Raw genomic sequence first — 20,913 nt, 5'->3', positions numbered from 1 at the left:
AGCATGAAAGTCCCTCCCCAAGGATGTCAGAGTCACGGGTCACCTCCTGGGAAGTCTTCACATCATCTTATTATTATTATTCACCGTTTACGCTCCATTCTCCAAGAAACAAACAAGAACCAGAGCTCGATGGCAGAGTTAGAAATAAAAGACTTCCCAAACTGGGGGCTGAAGCCAGGGTTTTCTACCTGGGGGGGGGAAGCTGGAGTTAACTGCCATGGAAGGAGCTTCCCTCCAGGTGGAGGTCCAGAGGCTCTGAGTCTGCAGCTCTCCTAGGAGGCTGTGGGCCAAGAGTGACGCCCAAATTCAAGCCTGACGCACAATCTTTCCCCACCTCCTGAGGGTGACCCAAAGGAATCCTGGGGGAGAAGATCTTTACCTTGTGTCTGGCTATTCCTTATATATTACATACACATATGCTACACATATACCTATTTTAGATTACATATGCATAATAGATGAATACAGTAAAAATATATTTATATGTAACATACATATACACTATCATTTATACATACATAAGTACATAAAAATGACTATATATTTCATCAAGTTGTAACTATTCTAAGCATATATTAATTTTACACTTATTTTTTATTATATTTAAATACTGCTTTGCCTCCACATTGACCTAAGATTTTAAAGACAGAGGTGGAAAAGGACCTACGGTAGAGCACAGGGGACTCCGCTCAATATTCCGTAATCACCTACACAGGAAAAGAATTTGAAAAAGAACAGACACGTGTCTATGTAGAACTGACTCACTCTGCTCTACACCTGAAGCTAACACAACATTGTTCATCACCTCTACTCCAATATAAAATAAAAAACGGAGGGACTTCCCTGGCGGTCCAGTGGTTAACACTCTGCCCTTCCTGGTGTGGGTTCAATCCCTGGTCGGGGAACTAAGATCCCACATGCCGCGCGGCGCAGACAAAAGATTAAAAAAAAAAAAAAAAAAAGAGAGAAAGACAAAAAAAGAAGGGGAACCCTACCTCCATCTGAAGTCCCATCAGTAAGGTCCGAATCCGAAAAGCCATCTAGAAGGAAAAAGACAGCATCATGTCTCACATCAGAACCGTCGGGAGCATCTTGATGTCTTGGGGTGAAGGGAAACGTATCAGAATCAAAAGCAGACATGGGGTGGCGGGGAACCCCATAAACGTACTACTCTATGGAAGGAATCTTTCAAAGATACAATTACTGGACTTTCCCCAGTGGCGCAGTGATTAAGAATCCGTCTGCCAATGCAGGCGACACGGGTTCGAGCCCTGGTCCGGGAAGATCCCACATGCCGCGGAGCAACTAAGCCTGTGCGCCACGACTACCGAGGCCGCGCACCTAGAGCCCGTGAGCCACAACTACAGAGCCTGCGTGCCGCAACTACTAAAGCCCGCGCGCCTAGAGCCCGTGCTCCACAACGAGCGAAGCCACCGCAATGAGAAGCGCATGCACCGCAACGAAGACCCGACGCAGCCAAAAATAAGTAAATAAATAAAATAATTTATTTATTTAAAAAAAAAGAAATAAAACCATAAGAAAGCATATGAAGGTGGCTTCAATTTGCTTTGCAACTCATACTTCTAAAATAGCAGAGAAACATAACATTTTCAAAATTAGGGATTAGTTATGACAGTATATAACTGCCAAGAAAAGTCATATGATAAAAATTATTAAATGACATAAGAAAATGCTTATGGAATACTAATAAGCAAAACATAATGTTATGACACAGTGTGAATAAAAGATTGACAGTTTTACTTAACAGTTGTTTCATTTAAATTGATATAAAATACTAGGGAGAAAAACCATCTTCACTGTGGTAGAGGACGGGCAGTATTTCTACTTTTCTGCATTAAAAATTAAACAAATGTATAAACAATCAAAAAAGCCAACTCAAAATCTGAAGTTTCAACAGCCATTCAACTCAGAACACTGATGCTGGTCAAATACTCAGAGAATACTATGATGTGTCCGAAAAAAGGCGGCAAAAACCTTTAAAAAAAAAAAAAAAACCAAGAGCTTCTCTAAAGGGAAAGAACAAGCTGATACGTTTCTCCATATTGATTCTCTATATTTAAAATCTTACATTTAATGTTTTAAAGTTTCCATTAAAACCTTGGAAGTGAAATCAGCAAACTAAAAATCAACCCCGAACCAAAAATATCTTTTTGAAAACTGTTTTCCACGACTGGAAGATGGGCATTACCTCGCGCAGAGAGTTCACAGTAAGATCGCGCTAAATCTGAAATTACCTCCTTTCAGCTGACATGGAAATCGCTGTACTCTGAAAAACACACAAGAACCCACAGGGGCGAGAAGGTCTTACCAGAAGAGCCGGGCTGCTTGGGGTTTGGATTAGGTTTTGGTTTGGGTGCTTCGGGTGTCACCGGGTCATCTGTAAAAGAGGAGAAGTGCAATTATGAGCACTTTGCAGTCAAAACAACAAAACGTGCACTTGCACACAGGTGGTTTACTGAACAGTTAGAAACGGAAGCGTGTCCTTTGTCACGGCGGGGCAAGTACTTTGTCATGATGGGGATACCCGTACACACAGGCACCCGTGGACTTCTTTCCATCATCATCCAGCTGCAATACTTAAATTCATGTATTTCCAACAGAAAATAAAGCAGACGGCTGGACCAGCTACAGAGTTTGCGGAGCCCGGGGCAAAATGAGAATGCAGAGTCCCTTGCTTAAACTGTACTAAGAAATTCAATATGGCGGCCACAGAGCAGTCCACCAAGGAGGGAAGCCCTTCTGAGTGTGGAGCCCTGTGTGACCCTACGCACCCACGAGGCCAGCCCTGGCAAGGATATTCAGTTTGTCTTATATCACCCCAAAGACTGTAAGAGCTTTAAAATAAAAGCAGGCCTACGGATAAAAGCCAGAAAAACTCAACCACAACAAACAATACATCTATTCCTTAGGTTTTCGTGGTAAAAACGAATTCGACTTATTTAAAAGAGACAAGACTCTTTGCAATGATAAATAAGCAAGTCAGACACATAGGAGATTTAAGAGGTACCACTTACTGTTCCCTCCACCAAGGGCATCTTCTAAATTGAAGTTATCATCTAAAGGAGAAAAACAGATAGTTAATACTGAAGTTCTGGGTGAAACGAGGAACAGAAATGACTTCCTTAATAGATGGAGGAAACACTGCATCTCCACATCTCCACTTTCCTGAATACCAGTCTGACCAACGTCTCAACAGAAAAACCAAATTCCTGACCGTATCCACATCCTCCTTCTCTCCAAGGAAAGGAATAAAAGGCAAAAACCAAACCAAAACAATGCAAGTAATTTATAAATCAAGTACGCCCATGGACCGAGTTGAAATTCCAACTTCCGCCTGCAGACAATTCTTCCCCGGGGACCGTTCATCCTAGCATCTTCCCCTACCAAGTTGCCAACAACTTCCACAAGGTAGATAGTACGAGATAAGGGGGGAAGTCTGAGGCCAGATCTGGGCTTGTGCCCACCAAGAAAATGATTCAACTGACCCAGGTGTGCTTGACAAAATGATGTGACAACTCCTGATGGCTTCTGAGGTTGCCTTCTTAGTTTTAAGGACTCTTTGCAAGTCCCAGCGACATCTAGGTGAGCTTGTGTATCCACCCAACACGATGTACTGACCCATCACGAGTCACGACTGGGAAACACCGTTGCTGCCCCAGGGAGCAAAGTCCATTGTTCAATAATGACTGGTCCAGCATCCTCCGCGTGCCTGCACAGGTCAAGGACCTGGCTCTGAACAAGGCTATCTTTTCCCTCATAAGATGCCCTTCTAGATGAGAAGCCCAACATTTGAAGAGAGCTATCACATTTTTAAAAAAATCAGTGATAAGAGCTCTGTAACTCTGGGCATCGATTTTACTGTGGGTGACTAACCACCAATGAATCTGACCCTTGGTCAATTCCGTGATCGGTCTGATTCCTGACTTTTATTGGAAAGGGTTAGTGACAGCTAGTAGGCTCCTCCTAGAGGCTGAGATCGAAGTTTGCTCATGGCTTATAGGAGGGTCCCAGGGTCCTTAAAACTGTTCCTGCCAAGAAATGAGTATCCAAAACCAGGGACAGACACTCAGGAGAAAGGCATCCCGAGATGCCTTCCAGGGGACCCAAACGCATCTCGCCAAAGTGTCAGCGTCCGTTCTCTTACAGTCGCTGTGGACTTGAAAGCACCCGCATCCCAGCATAATTCAAATATTAACCAGGCTGGACCCAGAGCCGGTGAATCGCTGACTACGTCTCACCCAGCTCTTGGGAAAACTGGGGCGCACGACAACGATTTCTCGGCTGTGTTTGCACGCTGGGCGCCTTTGCTTCTTACCGGTGGCTTTTTTTGGTGGGACCGGAGTGGGTTTCTTGTCTAAAGAGAAAAGACATTTCTGTCAGTAAAACTTGCAGCTGGGAAACAGAAAGCAACTCCCGACACTGTTCTGTTTCCCTTAAAAAGACTCAGAAAACGTTGGAAGCATCGTTTTTTCCTGGCAGTGGCCAAGCACTGGAGGACCCACGGCAACAGGAACATAGGATGATGTCGACCATGGCTGCCACCGAGACCAAGGACCCCTCCCACCTCATGACGCCAAGTGGGGGGACTGTGAGTGAAAGGGGAACCCGGGAGAACACAGGACACAAGGGAGAGCCCGGGACCTGTGTGGGAGAAGGAGGGACACGGGGCCCTCAAAGGCTGTGCACATTCACTGCGTGCAGCACACCTTTTGCTCCTTGGGACCCCCAGGCAACCCAGGCAGTGTGGGCTGAGGCCATTAGGACCACAGACACCTCCCCGGCATCTCTCCCCACCAGCCAGTGAGGGTTTCATCATCAAGAATAAGACGTAACCCCCGCTGGCTTTTGGGAATATTACTGCCCTCACGGTTTTGACTCACACCTCTGCATCGGACCCCAGGAGTGAAAAAGATATCTTGGGGCCCTGACATACATACAGTACTATGTATAAACTAGGTAACTAACGAGGACCTACTGTAGAGCACAGGGAACTCTACTCAGTGCTCTGTGGTGACCTAAGTGGGAAGGACATCCAAAAAAGAGGGGATATAGGTATACGTATGACCGATTCACTTTGCTGTACCGCAGAAACTAACACAACGGTGTAAAGCAACTGTACTCCAATTAGAAAAAAAAAAAAGATGTTTTCGGTTGAATACTGGGCTCCCAAATTCACATCCACTGGGAACCTCAGAACGTGACCTTATTTGGAAACACTGGTTAAGATGTGGTCACAGTGGATTAGCACAGACCCTTATAGACGAGTGCCTTTATCAGAAGGAAATGGGAAAACATAGAGGCACGTGAGGCAGAGGCAGAGACTGGGGTCATGCAGCCACCAGCCAAGGGATGGAATCAGTGAGCACATGGGGGACCAGCCCACAGGGGACCAGCCCACGGGGGACCAGCCCCTTCCCCAAGCGCATGGCAAGCCCACGTGGCATTCATTCACCACCACAGAACGTGGAAATTATTCCACCAAAACAGGTTCATTTACCCTGACAAGGGCATCTTGATTTTCCTCGTCCTACGTGAGTCTAGTTATCACAGTAAGACATATTTCAAAAGATTTACTATAGTCCAGTGAAATATTCCCTGTAGTTTACAAAATGTTTTAATGTTACTCACCATCAAGGGCGTGCGATAAATCAAAATCTTGGCCTAAAAGAAAAAAGAGTCCAATTAGAAATAAGTCAAATAAAAGTAAATTGGGAAATTAAGAAGACAATTAAAAAAGGGCATGATTTTGAGATGTCTGGTGGCTTTGAAAATGCATCACATGCTGTGATTTCTCATTTGAAATATTCACTCTCATGCGTAAACGTAAGAACATGTCAGCTTAGGTTTTACATTATGGACATCCTTAGAGTTTAGCAGCAATTAAATTAGTGGGAAACCATGATAATTCTGCACGTGCGTTAGTCTAAGAAAGCAGGTGTTTTGAAATAGGTGAGTAACGATTTCCAATACACGATGGAGAAAAAACATGGAGAGAAAAACATCTCTATAATTACGCGACCAAAATGTACTTCTCGTAGAAACACCAGACAACCCGGAAAAAGGTACATTTTCTTTTAAATTTCCTGTGATCCCAGAGAACGGGGGAAACTGCCTTTAATTCCACGGTGCTTCTATCCTGTTGCTACCGCTTTACTGAAGCAATTTCAATACGATTTCTATTTCTATCCAATTAATGATGGATTGAAGGAAAGCATAGTTAGGGAATCGGGGAACAGTCCACTTGGACCGTCCGGTCAGCGGAAAGGAGGGTGACAGCAGGTCGGAGGATCGTCCTGCAGGGGCAGAAGCAAAAAGCACACGTGTCCCATGTCAGGAAGTGCTGGGCGTGTAACAAGCCACCTTCATCCCCGGGGGCCTCCAGAAGGTTGCAATGTGTTCAGTCCCCCTGAATGTCTCACAGACAGGTGTCAGCCTGTAACTCTCTCTCTCTCTGTCTCTGTCTCTGTCTCTGTCTCTCTGTCTCTCTCTGTCTCTGTCTCTGTCTCTCTCTCTCGTGTGTGTGTGTGTGTGTGTGTGTGTGTGCGCGCGCAGCTATGTGTGTGAGCGATTGGGGGTGTGTGTGTGTGTCCGTTTACTGAGTTGTTTGGGATCCACGGGGTTTTGTGTGTAGGTGTGTGGGTGGTTTGCATGTGTGCACATGTGTGTGTCTAAGTGCAGTTGGCATGTGTGTATTTGTGGTGTGTGTAGTGTATGTGTATATGTGGGGTTTTGTATGTGCACGTGTGTAGTTTGGGCGTGTGCCCATATGTAAGTGTGTCTACGTGCAGTTTGGGAAGTGTATTTGTGTGTGTGTGATTTTCCATGTGTGTATTAAGAACAGGCAGGCAGGTAAAAAAGAATGAAAGCAGGCCATTTGCAGCACCGTGGATGGACCTAGAGATTGTCATACTAAGGGAAGAAAGTCAGACAGGGAAAGACAAACACCCTATGATATCACTTATATGTGGAATCTAAACTACGACACAAATGAATCTATCTACAAAGCAGAAACAGACTCACAGACATAGAAGACAAACTTACGGTTACCAAAGGGGAAAGGGAGGGGGGAACAGATAAATTAGGAGTATGGGATTAACAGATACACATGACTATATATACAATAGATAAACAACAAGGACCTACTGTAGAGCACACAGAACTCTATTCAATATCTTGTAATAACTTACATGGGAAAAGAATCTGCTATATATATATATATATATATATATATATATATATATATATATTTAACTGAATCACTTTGCTGTACACCTGAAACTAATATTGTAAATCAACTCTACTTCCATAAAAACTACGACATGAACAATGAGATGTGCCCCCGAATTAAAAACAAAGAAAACAACAGGCAGCAGAAGCAGCAGCATCCGGGAAGGCCCTGCGTCAGACGGACCCCAGCCCTCGCGGGGGGAGGGGCGCTGGTTTCTGGATCTCAGAGCCCGGAAGGGACAGGTGTGGTTTCAGCTGTTCCTGCAGCATGTGGCAGATGTCCACGTGGTAGCCAGGGCGGCTGGGGAGGGTGGGATTTGTTCAGCCTCGAAGAGCCCCCCGGGCAGGTGCAGAGCCTACACATACATGCGCGTCTCTGGTCCTGTACGTCTGCCTAGAGACCCGCAACCGTTATCACTCCCTCTACGCTCCCTCTGCCGAAGCGACGGCGCTGGGACCTTCCTGAGATATTCAGCGCCCCTGCCATCGGGACGCCTCCACACCTGACGGTGGCGGGGGCGGGGAGGCAAGTAACCCCAAACAGTGCGATTCAAGGAGCGGAGATGCTGCGTTTCGGACGGGGATTTGGAAAGAACAAGCAGACAAGGCTCTTTGGAATGTTGAAACCAACAGCAACACACTTGAACGTAAGATGTTGCTACACGTGATGCGTGCGCGCGCATGCTCCTGTGTGGGTGTGTCTGTGTACGGATGTGCACGTGAGTATACTCGTGTGCGCGTGTCTGTGAGCACGTGCACCCGCGGGCGTGCACACTGCATGTGGGTGAACTGCACGCGTGCCCACGTGTACCTGTGCACATGCATGTCCACGTGCACTGGTGCTTGTGCGGTGCAGGTATGTGCTCATGGGCGCGTGCGCGCGCAAATATGCGTCGTGAGTGTTGTGTATGTATGCGTGTCTGTGCCCTGCGTGTGAGCATGCGTGCACGTGTGTGTGCACATGTCTGTCTGTCTGCCTGGTAGCTCCGTGTCCAGGGCCTGGAGCCTCCCCAGCCCACCTGGGCCCCGTGCCCCACCCCGCTCCCCGTGCCCCGCCCTGCTCCCCGTGCATCTGGGCTCCTGAGTACCGTTGACGTGGCCTCGCTTAGAGGAGAGGTCACGGCTCAACTCAGAGCCCTCTGCTGAGCCCCCGGGGTCCCGCACGAAAACCCAGGAACAGCAGACCCAGTGGGGCTGGGGGAGGGGCCGGGCATCCGAGGGGGACACCCAGGCATTTCTCTTCCGGCTGCCGTTGCCCAGCCCATCGGAGGCAGCCTGCACTGCCTCTGCAGCTTCCAGGCGGCCCCTCCAACCTCCAGATGCGGAAGGGGACACCTCCAGATGTGAGGCGGCCCCGCCAGACGCAGGGCCTGAGTCATCCCCACAGCACACACACCCCCTGCCGTGCGCCCTCCCCCACCGCCGTGCGCCCTCCCCCCCCAGCCATCTGTTCGGCTCCCTCCTCCCGAGACCGAGGACAAGCCCCAGGACGTCCCCAAGGCCACCCTGGGCGCCGGCTCCTCCGGGGGAGCTGTGCAGCTGCACGTGCCTCACAAACCCGCTGAACCGCGAATCTGAGGTTCCACAACCACGAACTGTGCAAGTGACGAGCGCACAGCACGAGGCCCGAATCCGGTTTCCCTTAAATTAGGGTGGCGCACTGACGCAGACATCACAACGAGAATATAAATCCTACTGATAATAATTTATAGAGATGATCAGTTACACAATTTATACACGGAGCTTATAAATTATACAAATGGAAAAAGAAGTGAAATAAATACGGAAACAAAACTAGAACAGAAACAAAACATAGATCGGGGCTTCCCTGGTGGTGCAGTGGTTAAGAATCCGCCTGCCAATGCAGGCGACATGGGTTTGAGGCCTGGTCCTGGAAGATCCCACATGCCACGGAGCAGCTAAGCCCGAGCACCACAACTACTGAGCCTGCGCTCTAGAGCCCACAAAGCACAACTACTGAGCCCGTGAGCCACAACTACTGAAGCCTGCGAGCCTAGAGCCCGTGCTCCGCAACAAGAGAAGCCACCGCAATGAGAAGCCCGCGCGCCACAAAGAAGAGTAGCCCCCGATCGCCGCAACTACAGAAAGCCCACACGCAGCAACGAAGACCCAACGCAGCCAAAAATAATATGTAAAAAATTAAGAAAAAAGAAAACTAGAACAGAAAGAAAATATAGTTGCAATAATAATTACAGAAATTACAAACTATAGAATTTATCATTTATATACAGAACTTATAAATTATATAAATATATAAAAATAAGTAGAAATAAGCTTTAGAAACAAAATTAGAAGAGAAATTAAATATAATTACAGAAGTTACAAATTATGTCATTTATACTTTAGACAGAATTTATAAGCTATATAAATAAATATATACAAATAAAATAGAAATAAATTATACAAGCAAAATTAGAAAAGAACTAAGATAAAGTTGCATAATAATAAATTACAAATTATATAAATTATAATTTATACACAGAACCTATCATTATGTAAATGAATATATGTTTAAATATAAGAGATAAATTCTAGAAATAATATTAGAATAAGAAATAAATTTTATAATTATAAATTAAATTATAAATTATGTAACTTATAATTTATACACAGCACCTATCAATTATATAAATGAACATGTGTATACATATAATAGAAATAAATTCTAGAAATAAAATGAGAATAGAAATTTTTATAATTATAAATTAAAAGTTAAATTATAAATTATGTAATTTATACACACCTATCAATTATGTAAATGAACACCTGTATACATATAATAGAAATAAATTCTAGAAATAAAATTAGAAAATATAAATTTTATAATAATGAACTATAAATTATGTAATTTATAATTTATACACAGAACCTATGAATTATATCAGTGGATATATGTATACATGAAACAAACTCTAGAAAGAAAATAAGGGTAGAGATAAAATTTAAATTTCTATAATAATAAATTATAGAAATTATGAATTATACATAAATTTTATCATTTACACACAGAACCTAATAATATAAACACAGGCACAAATAAAATAGAAATAAATTCTAGAAATAAAGTTAGAATCAAAATAAAAATTAGGCAGTTAAAAGATTCCTTGGGCTTTCAGATTTTCCTACTAATGAGGTAAGAATCACGTAAAACTAACAGTAGCCATGGATGAATTTTCTGGACGGCCTGCATGCTCCTGGAGCTGTCTAGATAATACCATTGATCTGCAAGACCCTCTTTTAGGGAGGAAGAAACGGAGACCCCAGAACTCACCCCCAGTCCCCTGCAATGTCAACGGCAACACCAGGGTCCCCCCGGCCCTGGCCCCGTGCAGGCTGGTCACTGCTCTTCAGGGCTGGTCCAGGGCCAGAGGTGATGGTGAATGCTGTTTGATCTTATTTTATTTCTAAATATTAGAGATGCCCTTACTTTTCTGTAGCTAGGAAGGAATTGCTCCAGACATAGTTTTGCCGTTTCTCGAGCCATGTCATTGAACATTCTGCCTTACAGATTTTGTGACAAGGAGGGGAAAGGTTCTTCTCTTGTACCATAACCCTGGGGGTGCCACTCTGGGCTGGGTCAAGCTTTGGAAGAACCCAGAGCATCTGGGGAGCTGTGGGCTGGGCTCCGGGTGCCATGGACCAGTGAGTTTTAGAATTTGGGGAGCCCAGGTTCCTGGGCCCTGATACCAAAGACACTGACTCAGTGGGTGGGAGCCGGGCCTGTGAACCTGCATTTCTAGCAACCTCCAGGTGATGCTGATCCTGGTGGGTGGGTTGGGATGGCGAGAGTGGCCCAGGACCCTCATCCCGGCTGTAGGGAGGTAGTTCTAGGACCCCGGTAAATTCAGTCTCCCTGAGCTAGGAAACCAAGTCATTGTCACCCTGAAAGATAATCTCCAGGATCTGATTCAAAGCCCCAAATCCATTTCCAATTTTATCACCCTTCACCCTGGGTCACCGCCCTGCCCCTTCGCACTGGCCCTAAATGACCCATCAGAAGGCCCCAAACTTGATCAGTCCACAGAGGCTTTGCATCTCCAGAAACTGGCCCAAGGCCCCTAACCTAGACCTGACAGTTCTGTTTATTAATCACAGTCAAGGCACGTCATCCGTAGTGGTTCTGTTCTTACAGTCACCGGAAATGCTGAATGAGCTAATAATATTCAATCATGGCTCCTGGGGAACTCCAGGGTTAAGTCCCTGCGCCCTCAGGTCACACCGCCATCAGCTAATCGCACATAACCTTGTTTCATGCATGTTTCTGTGGAATTTGACCTTATTTAATCTAGACTGTTGATGCTCACAGCACTCTTTCTCCTGCCTAAAGGAAGCTCATCTCACACACGTATTTCAGGCACGCGGCAACCTTCTCGTGCTTAGAAGCAAAATCGCAAGCATAAAGCACAAAAATGCGGCACGACACAGATACTTGTTTACAATCTAAGACCGGAGAGGTGACTCCGTGTTTTTGCAGCTGGGCACAAATCCCTGAACTCAGTATCAATTTGGGAGTTACCAATAAATTGTAGCAAGTAGGCAGATTTGCAAATATGGAATCTGAATGCTGAGGATGGATGGTACAATCACTACTATGGCCAAGAAGTTCACTCAGGTTTTTCGGTAAGATGTTATAGAAATACAATAGATGTCACTCTATGTCCCTCGAAAATTTACAATCCCCCCAGCAACCTGTGAATGATTTGAGGGGTCATACAGTTTGGGCACCTTGTCCGTCCTTGGGGCTTCCCTCGAATCCTCTACTTGGCCGTAAATGCCAATCTCTTCTGTCCATACCAGGAAAACTCCTATTCAGTCCCCAAAGCCCCGATAAGAGGCTGCCCTCCTACAGGAAGCCCTCAGCATCCCTCCCAGCCAGACTAAAGCATTTCCATGGGTGATTCCTATGCACATTACAGTTTCTGAAGCTCAAATACAGATCTTGGTTCTCATCTCTGGCTGCACATCCAAGGAGACCTCGTAAGTCCCGAGACCCAGGCTGTGCCCCAGGCCAATTAAAGAAAAAACTTTGGGGGCCGGTTTGCAAGCCACTAGTATAGATTTTTATTTCCTTACTACTCCTTAACACAGCTGGTCCCTTCTCTCTCATTTCTGCTGTCCTGGTCCAGGCTCTGCCAACACCCTCAGCTAAGGCCAGCATCTTCTTCCCCTGCACACTGGGTGGCTGGTTTAATATAATCCGTTTCCCTGGCAGTCCTATGTATTTTATTTTATGCATTAAAAAGAAATGTTATTCTGAGGGGGAGTCCCCAGGCCTTCTCAAAGTACCTGAGCATCCAGGAAAGAAAATGGTTAAGGGCTTCTTGTATTCTTCCTGGAAGGATTTTGGGGGAGCAGGGGGAGCCTTAAAAATGAAAGCAGAAATGGAGACAGGAGCATAGGTGGAGAAAGATTTAGAAAATGAAATCAACAGGATTCGCTAACATCGGATATGGGAGAAGGAGCTGGCAGGAATGAAAGCTGACTTTTCATTTTGAGAATCTGGGCAAATGGTCCTATCACAAGAAGCAGGAGTGAAGGAGGACATGCCGGCCTGGGAGAACATCATAAGAAGCCCGGGATATGAAGCAATGTAGACACCGTGGGTGCATCCAGATGGACCAGATCTATCAGCATTTATGGAAGTTAGCGTAGGGTGGAGAGAGATCTGGGGGCGGGACTGCAGGGGAACCAGCATCTGCCTTCCAAGAGGTGACCAGGAAAGCTTTCTCTGTGGTAGCAGGATGCAGTCCACACCCCAGCTGAGACTCATCTTCTGCTCTGTCCTTCCCATGCGCTGATTCCTTCCCCAACTCTGAGTCAGCTCCTTATCTTGTAGGAATGCAGAGATCATAACCCACTGCCTGGTGATGTGCTTATGGTGAGTCTAGGTGCTGGTGGTTTCAGAGCAGTGAGATAATGGCCCCCTCCAACTGGCAACCACTTGAGATAGGTACTGCAGCTATCTATCTATCTATCTATCTATCTATCTATCTATCTATCTATCATCTATCTATCTATCTTCTATCTAATCTGTCGCATCTATCTATCATCTTTTATCCATCCATTCATCCATCCATCATCTATCTTTTGACATCTCTCCATCTATCCTGTGTCTATCTATCATCTATCCATTATCTATCTTCCACCATCTGTCTGTTTATCCATCCATCCTCTATAAACCTATGATCTATCTATCTATCATCCATGCACCAATCAATCATCAATCACACCTGTCCAGCGCTACCTCACTCCAGCCAGGCCACTAGTCTTTAATTAATTCCTCAGCATTGAGTCGAGTCAGGGCGGGGGGAGGGGGAGGGGAGGGAAGGGGAGGGGAGGCGAGGGGGAGGGGAGGGTGGAACGCCCTGCGGATGCACAAACAGAAACAGCCGGAATTCGCTGGCTGCATTGTCTGCGGATGACGAATGCCTTCCAAGTCCCGGAATACAACAGGTCTGGCTCTTTGCCTTCTCACGAAGGGCGGTGAACAGGCAGCAATGAAAATGAATTCTCTCTCTCTCTCTCTCTTTTTTTTTCCTTCTCAAAAGCACCCTTGGGAGTCATTACTTGGCTCTTTGAAAAGTTGCTGATGCCCTGCGGCTTTATGGCCCTTTTTGAAAACAGAGGGATTCTATCAAAAACGTCCAAGTGCAGAAAGCAAGAGCGATGGAAAAGGGGTTCAGATCTGCAACGGGTTTCAAACGCCCCCGCCTGCCTTCTGCGGAAATAAAGACATTTTACGACACGGCCCAGTCCACCCAGACAGCTGAACTGGCACCGAAGCCACACCGATGCTTACTTAGCAAAGCATGGGTAAAGTATGCTGGTGTTTTCTACTCTACTCTATTTGATCTTCCTTGTTTCAACGCTGCTGGACGTGCACTACATTCCCAGCCTGTCCAAGGGTTCCTAATCGCCACTAGAAAAACACCGCTTAGAGGGCTTGTATCTAACTCTAGGGGGAGAAAAAAAAAAAAAAAAGGAAGTTTCTGGTTTTCTGTTTACGGGATTTTTAAAAAATAATACGAGTAGCGAGACGGTGGCCACACCGAGTCATTCAAGACAAAGCTGAAACTAACACAGCCGTGTACCGACTCCCAAAAGTGCCATAAGAATTAGGCAAAGAGGGGCTTCCCTGGTGGCGCAGTGGTTAAGAATCCGCCTGCCAATGCAGGGGACACGGGTTCGAGCCCTGGTCCGGCAAGATCCCACATGCCACGGAGCAGCTAAGTCCGTGCGCCACAACTACTGAGGCTGCACTCTAGAGCCCGCAAGCCACAACTACTGAGCCTGCGTGCCACAACTACTGAAGCCCACGCGCCTAGAGTCTGCGCTCGGCAACAAGAGAAGCCACCGCAATGAGAAGCCCGTGCACCGCAATGAAGAGTAGCCCCCGCTCTCTGCATCTAGAGAAAGCCTGCGTGCAGCAACAAAGACCCAACACAACCATTAATTAATTAATTAATTAATTAATTTTAAAAAAAAGAATTAGGCGAAGAATACAAACAGGAGATTCCAAAAAGCAAAAAAAAAAAAAAAAAAAAAAAAAAAAGGAACTCCTGTGTCCCTATGTGGACAGATACAGATGCAGATGTGAAAGACACAGGCAGACCTCATTTTATTGCATTTAGCTTTACTATGTTTTTTACAAACTGAGGGTTTGGGGCAACCCTGTTTCGACCAAATTTATTGGTGCCACTTTTCCAACAACGTTTGTTCACTTCATTTCTCTGTGTCACATTTTGTAATTCTCGCAATCGTTCAAACTTTTGCATTATGATACGTGTGTGACGGTGACCTTTGATCAGTGATCGTTGATGTTACTACTACAACTCTCCGAAGGCTCAGAGGATGGTTAGCATTTTTTAGAAATAAAGTATTTTTCAATTAAGCCATGTTCATTGTTTTGTTTTCGGTTTTTTTTGCGGTACGCAGGCCTCTCACTGTCGTGGCCTCTCCTGTTGCGGAGCACAGCCTGCTGACGTGCAGGCTCAGCGGCCATGGCTCACGGGCCCAGCCGCTCCGCGGCATGTGGGATCTTCCCGGACGGGGGCACGAAGCCGTGTCCCCTGCATCGGCAGGCGGACTCTCAACCACTGCGCCACCAGGGAAGACCCATTGTTTTTTTTTTAAGACATAATGTCACTGCACATTCGACAGACTACAGTCTAATGTAAACATGACTTTCACATACACTGGGAAACCAAAAAATTCATGTGACTTGCTTTTACTGGGGTGGTCTGGAACCGAACCCGCAATCTCTCTGAGGTGTGCCTGTCCTATTATTAGGTCAATACACATAGGAATTCTGGTTAGTTAACCTCTTTCACCCAAGAGATTAGGCACGAACAAAAAAAGAACACGTAGTGTTGGGTGGGCAACCAGAACTCCCTGGGAGGATAAAGCCAAAATCAGAAGCAATACGGCAGCATCTCCTAAGACCAACCATTTGTGTATCCTACACAACCTGGCCATTCTCCCAGAAGGACACAAATATAACAGAATATTCACGGCTGTTGACTGTGACTGAAGTGTCTATGTGTGTATGTGTGTGTGTGTATCTGTGTCTGTGTGCATGTGTGTGTATGTGTGCATGTGTGTGTGATGTGGGTCTTTGTCCTATAAGGTTGGAAGGGACTGTAAATGAAAAATAAAAGCCCTGGTGGAAACAAAGGAAGAGACTTCTCTTCCCTCGCCCTTTGCTTCCAGAAGATCTTTCTCTGTCCTTTTCCAAGGTGGGTAAATATTTTCAGTGGCTAAAGGAGCCTGTTTTGACGACCTGTATAGAACGGGTGACATTTACTTAGCTACTTTTAAAAGTGCGTCTTTGCGGCCTTAGTGGGTCACCTGTGATGCACGTCACATCCTGGCGTCACGCTCACTCAATCATAAAATGGGTTTCTTTCCCTTTTACCGTGGCAGAGAGGCTTTCTGGGTTGATGTTGGGTTGAATTCTAATTCCCCAACAACACCTTCCCTGTTCCACCAGAGACGCTCTGGTAAACACTACCGCCAGGAAGGGGCTGCCGTGACTTGTATCACGAAACCCATGTTGATAACAGTGCTTGCGGGTAGTTCATTTTCAAGTATGTGTCATCCTCTGAGGGTTAGAACACACCCCTCTGTCTGCAGAAAACGCTTCCAAAACCACTGCATCCCCCCAGAAGGACTTGCGGAGATCTGTAAACACACACTCCATCGTTAACCCTAAGAACTGGCAAAGGAGATCAAAGGGCAATCTCCACTGATTTACATGGGACGGACACCCGGGTGTCAGAACAAACCACATGGGGACTCCGTGAGATGTCTTGTGCCAGATGTGTCTTCCCAGCTGCCACCAGGGCTGGGCGTCCTCCAACAGCTGGGTGTCTGAAGGATTCTGTGGAAAGCCAGGACGCTGAATGAGTTGACACCTCACCCCAAGACAACCTCCGTCTTCTTTCTAACCCCGTCTGTAAGTCATACACAAGCATGGGATTCTTTTCTCCCTAAAAGAAGCCACCGTGATTGGAAAATCTCAGTAGGAACAAACACATGGGCTCCATGTGTGTGGTAGTCAGTCTCCTTTGGGAGGAAAACCTCAGCTGGAAAAAATTCCACATTTCATCCGTGAAAACCCTGCCTCCTACACGTCGGATGGATATAACTACTCGACCACTTGCATTCTTTTTCCGAACACTCAGCATATCACCCAGATGAAGAAAAGTGCATCTCCCCCCATGAAGAAACCGCCCCCCCCAAATCAAGTATTTTCATATCTCCAGATGGAAAAAAAAGGCGGGGGGGTTGAACCATCATAAACTGAGAATGAAGAAAAAGCCAAAGCCCTAAAGGAAATAACACGCAATTAACTTTTTATCAGAGCCGAACACGCAGGCAGGACAATGAAACTCACTTTCTCTGCGTGGCAGGCAGAAACAGGAATAGCCGGACGGGAAGCCGGAGAAGCCACACCTGCTCGGGTGGGGATGAGGAGGGAATCCCCGGAAACCTAGCAGGTGCCCCGCAAGTGTCGCTTTCCCTATAGGCGTTTCTGGATTTTCGAACGGCACTGGCTACTGTGCAGAGGCTGGCACGGAGCGTGGGGTCCTCGATTCAGCACCTTCCTGGACCCATTTCCCACCCGGTCCGCACTTAGGTCGCCCAGGTGCCAGGAGTTCTAAAACCCGGGATGTAAGTGTCCTACCTGGAGGAAGACTACGGAAACCAAACCCCCAGCCACCAGCAACCTGGAACGTGTGACACAAATCCCTGGGTGTCTCAGCCTCAGCACGACTGACATTGGGGCTGGAGGACCCTCTGATGCGGGGCGTCCTGGGCACTGCGGGGTGTGCAGCAGCTTCCCTGGTCTCCACCCACCGGATGCCAGGAGCACCCCCTCCCCGCAGTGTGACAACCAAAAACGTCCCCAGACACTGTCATATGTCCCCCTGGGGAACCAAGTCATCCCAGGTTGCAAACCACAGCCACAGGTAGGCAAATGGATGGACACATAGATAAATGGTTTATATTAAGTCTCCATGCTCGGTCTGGGTGTCTCAGCCTCAGCACGACTGACATTGGGGCTGGGTGACTCTAATACGGGGCGTCCTGGGCACTGCGGGCTGTGGACCAGCAGCCCTGGTCTCCACCCGCCACATGCCGGGAGCACGCCCCCTACAGTTGAGACAATCACAAACGTTTCCAGACATGGCCAAGTGTCCCTGGTGGCGGGAGGAAGCAGGGCTCCATTGAAAGTCGAAGCTGCCTCTTGCCTTCTAGGGCCCCTGCGTCTCTCCACCCCACGCTGTCCCACGGGGATTTCCAGAAAAACCTGGGAACACAAGAGCCCTGGGTCCCAAGGCCTCAGAAACCAGGCCAGTGCTACCTGCACCCCGATGAAGATCTACCCCCGACTCAACGGACGTCTGTAGCCAGAATGGAAACGAAGCCAAACCCCGATTTCTAGAGGGAAGTGTGTTCTGAACTTCAGCAACTCGAAAGCAAACTTTCCTGATAAAACCCCATTTGTATCTTAGGAAGAGTCCGTTCCCTGCCTCGGACCCCAGAAGGATCAGGCAGGGGCGGGGGAGGCGCCCTCCAAGAGATCAGCACGTATCAAGGCTCTGTTCTCCCTCTGCTCTTTCGGGGCGAGGCTGGCTCTCCACCCCCGCGCTGCTCTGTGCCCCCCTCCCATCCCCCTGCCGTTCAAGCCCCAACATCTGCTGGCTGAAAGCATCAACCAACCCCGAGTAGCTGGGAGCAACCTGCATAGAAACCAGGCAATTCCAGGCTAACGGTGCTCTGGGTTTCTTCTAAAAATTACACATTTTATATACAGGGCAGAATACAACGTGTACGTGAAAGCTGTTAAAAAACAAACACACGAAAAACAACTGTCACCAGAGACAGCTTCCAACTCAGCCACACCCTCGCACTGGCCAAGGCTGTGTTCCCCACCCCGGAGTCCTTGAACTGTGGGACTGTCACCATTCTTCGGCCCTGTGTCCTATCTGCCTGGTGAGATGTTTCCCTCCCCCCAGCAGATGGTACCTTCCTGGGCGACCGGAACCCCTTGTGATCCATCTCCCTGGGGCGAGGCACACGGTTAAGGGCTCAGAGGGCAATTAACTCACGAAACGTGAATGAAGGTGTAGCCAGGGGGGTGCACGAAAAATTCTCGTGAGCAGATGGGACTCAACCACACGGCAGGAAAAAAAAAAAAACAAAACCACTAATGAAGAACTCTGTGGTGAGGCAGCTAGGTGGGATTTAGGGCAGGAAACAGAGAAACAGGAAACCCATCCCAGGCCCTCCCCACCAAGCTGTAAACTATTCCAAGAGTTTCCCGTGGATCAGGCTGAATTGGTTCTAAAGCCTGCAACGAACACACAACTTCTAGAATACGTGGCACACATTTTAAAAATGCAGACATCGATTAGCAAATCCTCCCCAAAATAAAACTCAGGCGGGGGACCAGGGCTCAACATTCAACCTCTAGCGCTGAGCTGGAAATTTCCAGGTAAACACCGGGCCTTCTCTGTCCTGTGTCTGGCTCCTAAAACGTGTCCTCCACCGACCAGACCACTCCTGAAAAGACACTGCCCTAGTGGCTGTGCACTTAAAAATAACCACGTAAGGACAGAAAACAACCGTTAGTCGGAGAAACCCGTTTTTTATGCCACGCCCAGCAGGATCCCAACTTTCCTTTTCAAAGAAGAGAGAGACAGGAAAACTGGATCTCAACTTCCATTTTAAAAGAAGAAAGACAGAAAAACGCAGGCAAGAACCAGAAACAGGCCAGGTTGGCTGGGGAGTGTGGGCGTCCCGGGCGTCCTGTCCTTCTCCTGACACTTTTTTGGGTGCGGTTTTCCGAATTATCTACTCGGACACACGGACGATCGGCTGAGAACACGTGTCCCTTGGCGGCGTCGTTCTGCACCCGACCGCGCGCTCGCCAAAAGTCCCCGCGGCCCGGACACCGCAAGAGCTGCTGAGCGTTTCTAGAGCCCCGAGTTTTTCCTGGCTTCCTCCCCCTTTCCCGGGTTTCAGGCTCCCCGGCCGAGTCCAAATTTAGTCCCGGGCCGCAGGGCGTGGCGCCCGGAGGCGGCCACCGAGCGCCTGAACAAAGACGCGGTCCCCGGGCCCTGCCAGCGCTCTGGCCGGGGCGCGGGGCGGCCGCAGAGGCGCACACCCGCGCCCGGGAACTGAAGGGAACCCCGGGGGGAGGAGGAGGGGGAGGGGACTCGGGGGCCACCGCCCCACCCAGGGGCCTTCCAACTTTTAAGAGTCTGTGAATGTGAAAACAAACGCTGACATTCCGCCTGCGGAGTGAGTGCAAAGGCGCCCGGGAAGAAAGCGGGGAGGAAAGGGTAAGGCCGCCTCCTTGGGCCGTTGGCCACCCGTTGGCACAGCGGGTCCCTCTAGGCGGGAAGGACGGCTCAGGGCTCCCCGGCGCGTCGCCCTCCACGCGCCACCCCCCCACACACACAGTGCGCCCCCAAAATACGTCCCTCGCCATGCGTCCCCCAACGTGTGTAGGCCCCGCACAGCGCGCCCCCGAGGTGCATGCTTCCCCAGTGCGACCCCCAAACTACGTGTCCTACGCACTATGCCCCCCGAAGTATGTCCACCCCACACGGAGCGTCCGTCCCCCAAGGTTCGACCCCCTCCCATGGCCCTTCCCTGGGGCCCCGACGCGGGTCCCCAAGCCAGGCCCGCGCCCCCGTGAGCCCCACCGGCCGCCTCTCACTCACCCCGGGTGGGCACCTGGGTGCCAAGCAGGCCGAACAGCAGCAGCGCGAGGGCCGCCCGGCGCGCCATGGTGCGCCCCGCGACGCACAGTGTCTGTCCCGGGAGTGGCGCGCGGACGGTGGCGGCGGGAGGGACACCCCCGGGGCGGGGCCGGGTCAGGGTGCAGCGCGGTCGCCCCGCCCCGGCCTCAGCCCTCCCCGCTGGCGGCCGCCCCACCCCTGGGCCACAGGGAGCCGCAGGGGCAGGGCACGCGCTCGGGAGGCGGGGCGAGGCCAGTCTCTCCTGCTCCCAAAGTGGAGGGCCGCGTCTCCACCCTCCCACCCCTCTTTAACGGGGACCCCCCCGGGCGGCCTCTCTAGACAACGGAGTGAAGCCCCCGCTCCGGGGTCTGCTAAGAGTGGACCCCCTGCC

The 20,913-nt window shown here is 48.6% G+C and overlaps 1 protein-coding gene across 5 annotated transcripts in view; it reads right to left on the bottom strand.

The window, feature by feature from the left end:
• The window catches only part of LOC309839234 (CD99 antigen-like), a 34,614-nt gene extending 13,967 nt beyond the window's left edge, over positions 1-20,647 (bottom strand). For all 5 annotated transcript variants that reach the window (XR_014298489.1, XM_082680894.1, XM_082680896.1 and 2 more), the window contains exons 1-6: positions 20,505-20,647; positions 5,650-5,682; positions 4,337-4,375; positions 3,036-3,077; positions 2,330-2,398; positions 996-1,040 (exon numbers count right to left, since the gene is read on the bottom strand). Coding sequence is in view for 4 of the 5 variants with exons in the window: in XM_082680894.1 (XP_082537020.1) it covers positions 996-1,040; positions 2,330-2,398; positions 3,036-3,077; positions 4,337-4,375; positions 5,650-5,682; positions 20,505-20,571 (295 nt within the window). In the remaining variant the exon portion in view is untranslated. The remainder of the gene's footprint in view (positions 1-995; positions 1,041-2,329; positions 2,399-3,035; positions 3,078-4,336; positions 4,376-5,649; positions 5,683-20,504) is intronic.
• Positions 20,648-20,913: the final 266 nt, after the last annotated feature.

The sequence above is a fragment of the Grampus griseus genome (genome assembly GCF_964374135.1).
Source record: "Grampus griseus genome assembly, chromosome: X".
Lineage (NCBI taxonomy): Eukaryota > Metazoa > Chordata > Mammalia > Artiodactyla > Delphinidae > Grampus > Grampus griseus.
Note: the sequence above shows the minus strand (reverse complement) of the source record. Positions and strands in the feature narration are given on the sequence as shown.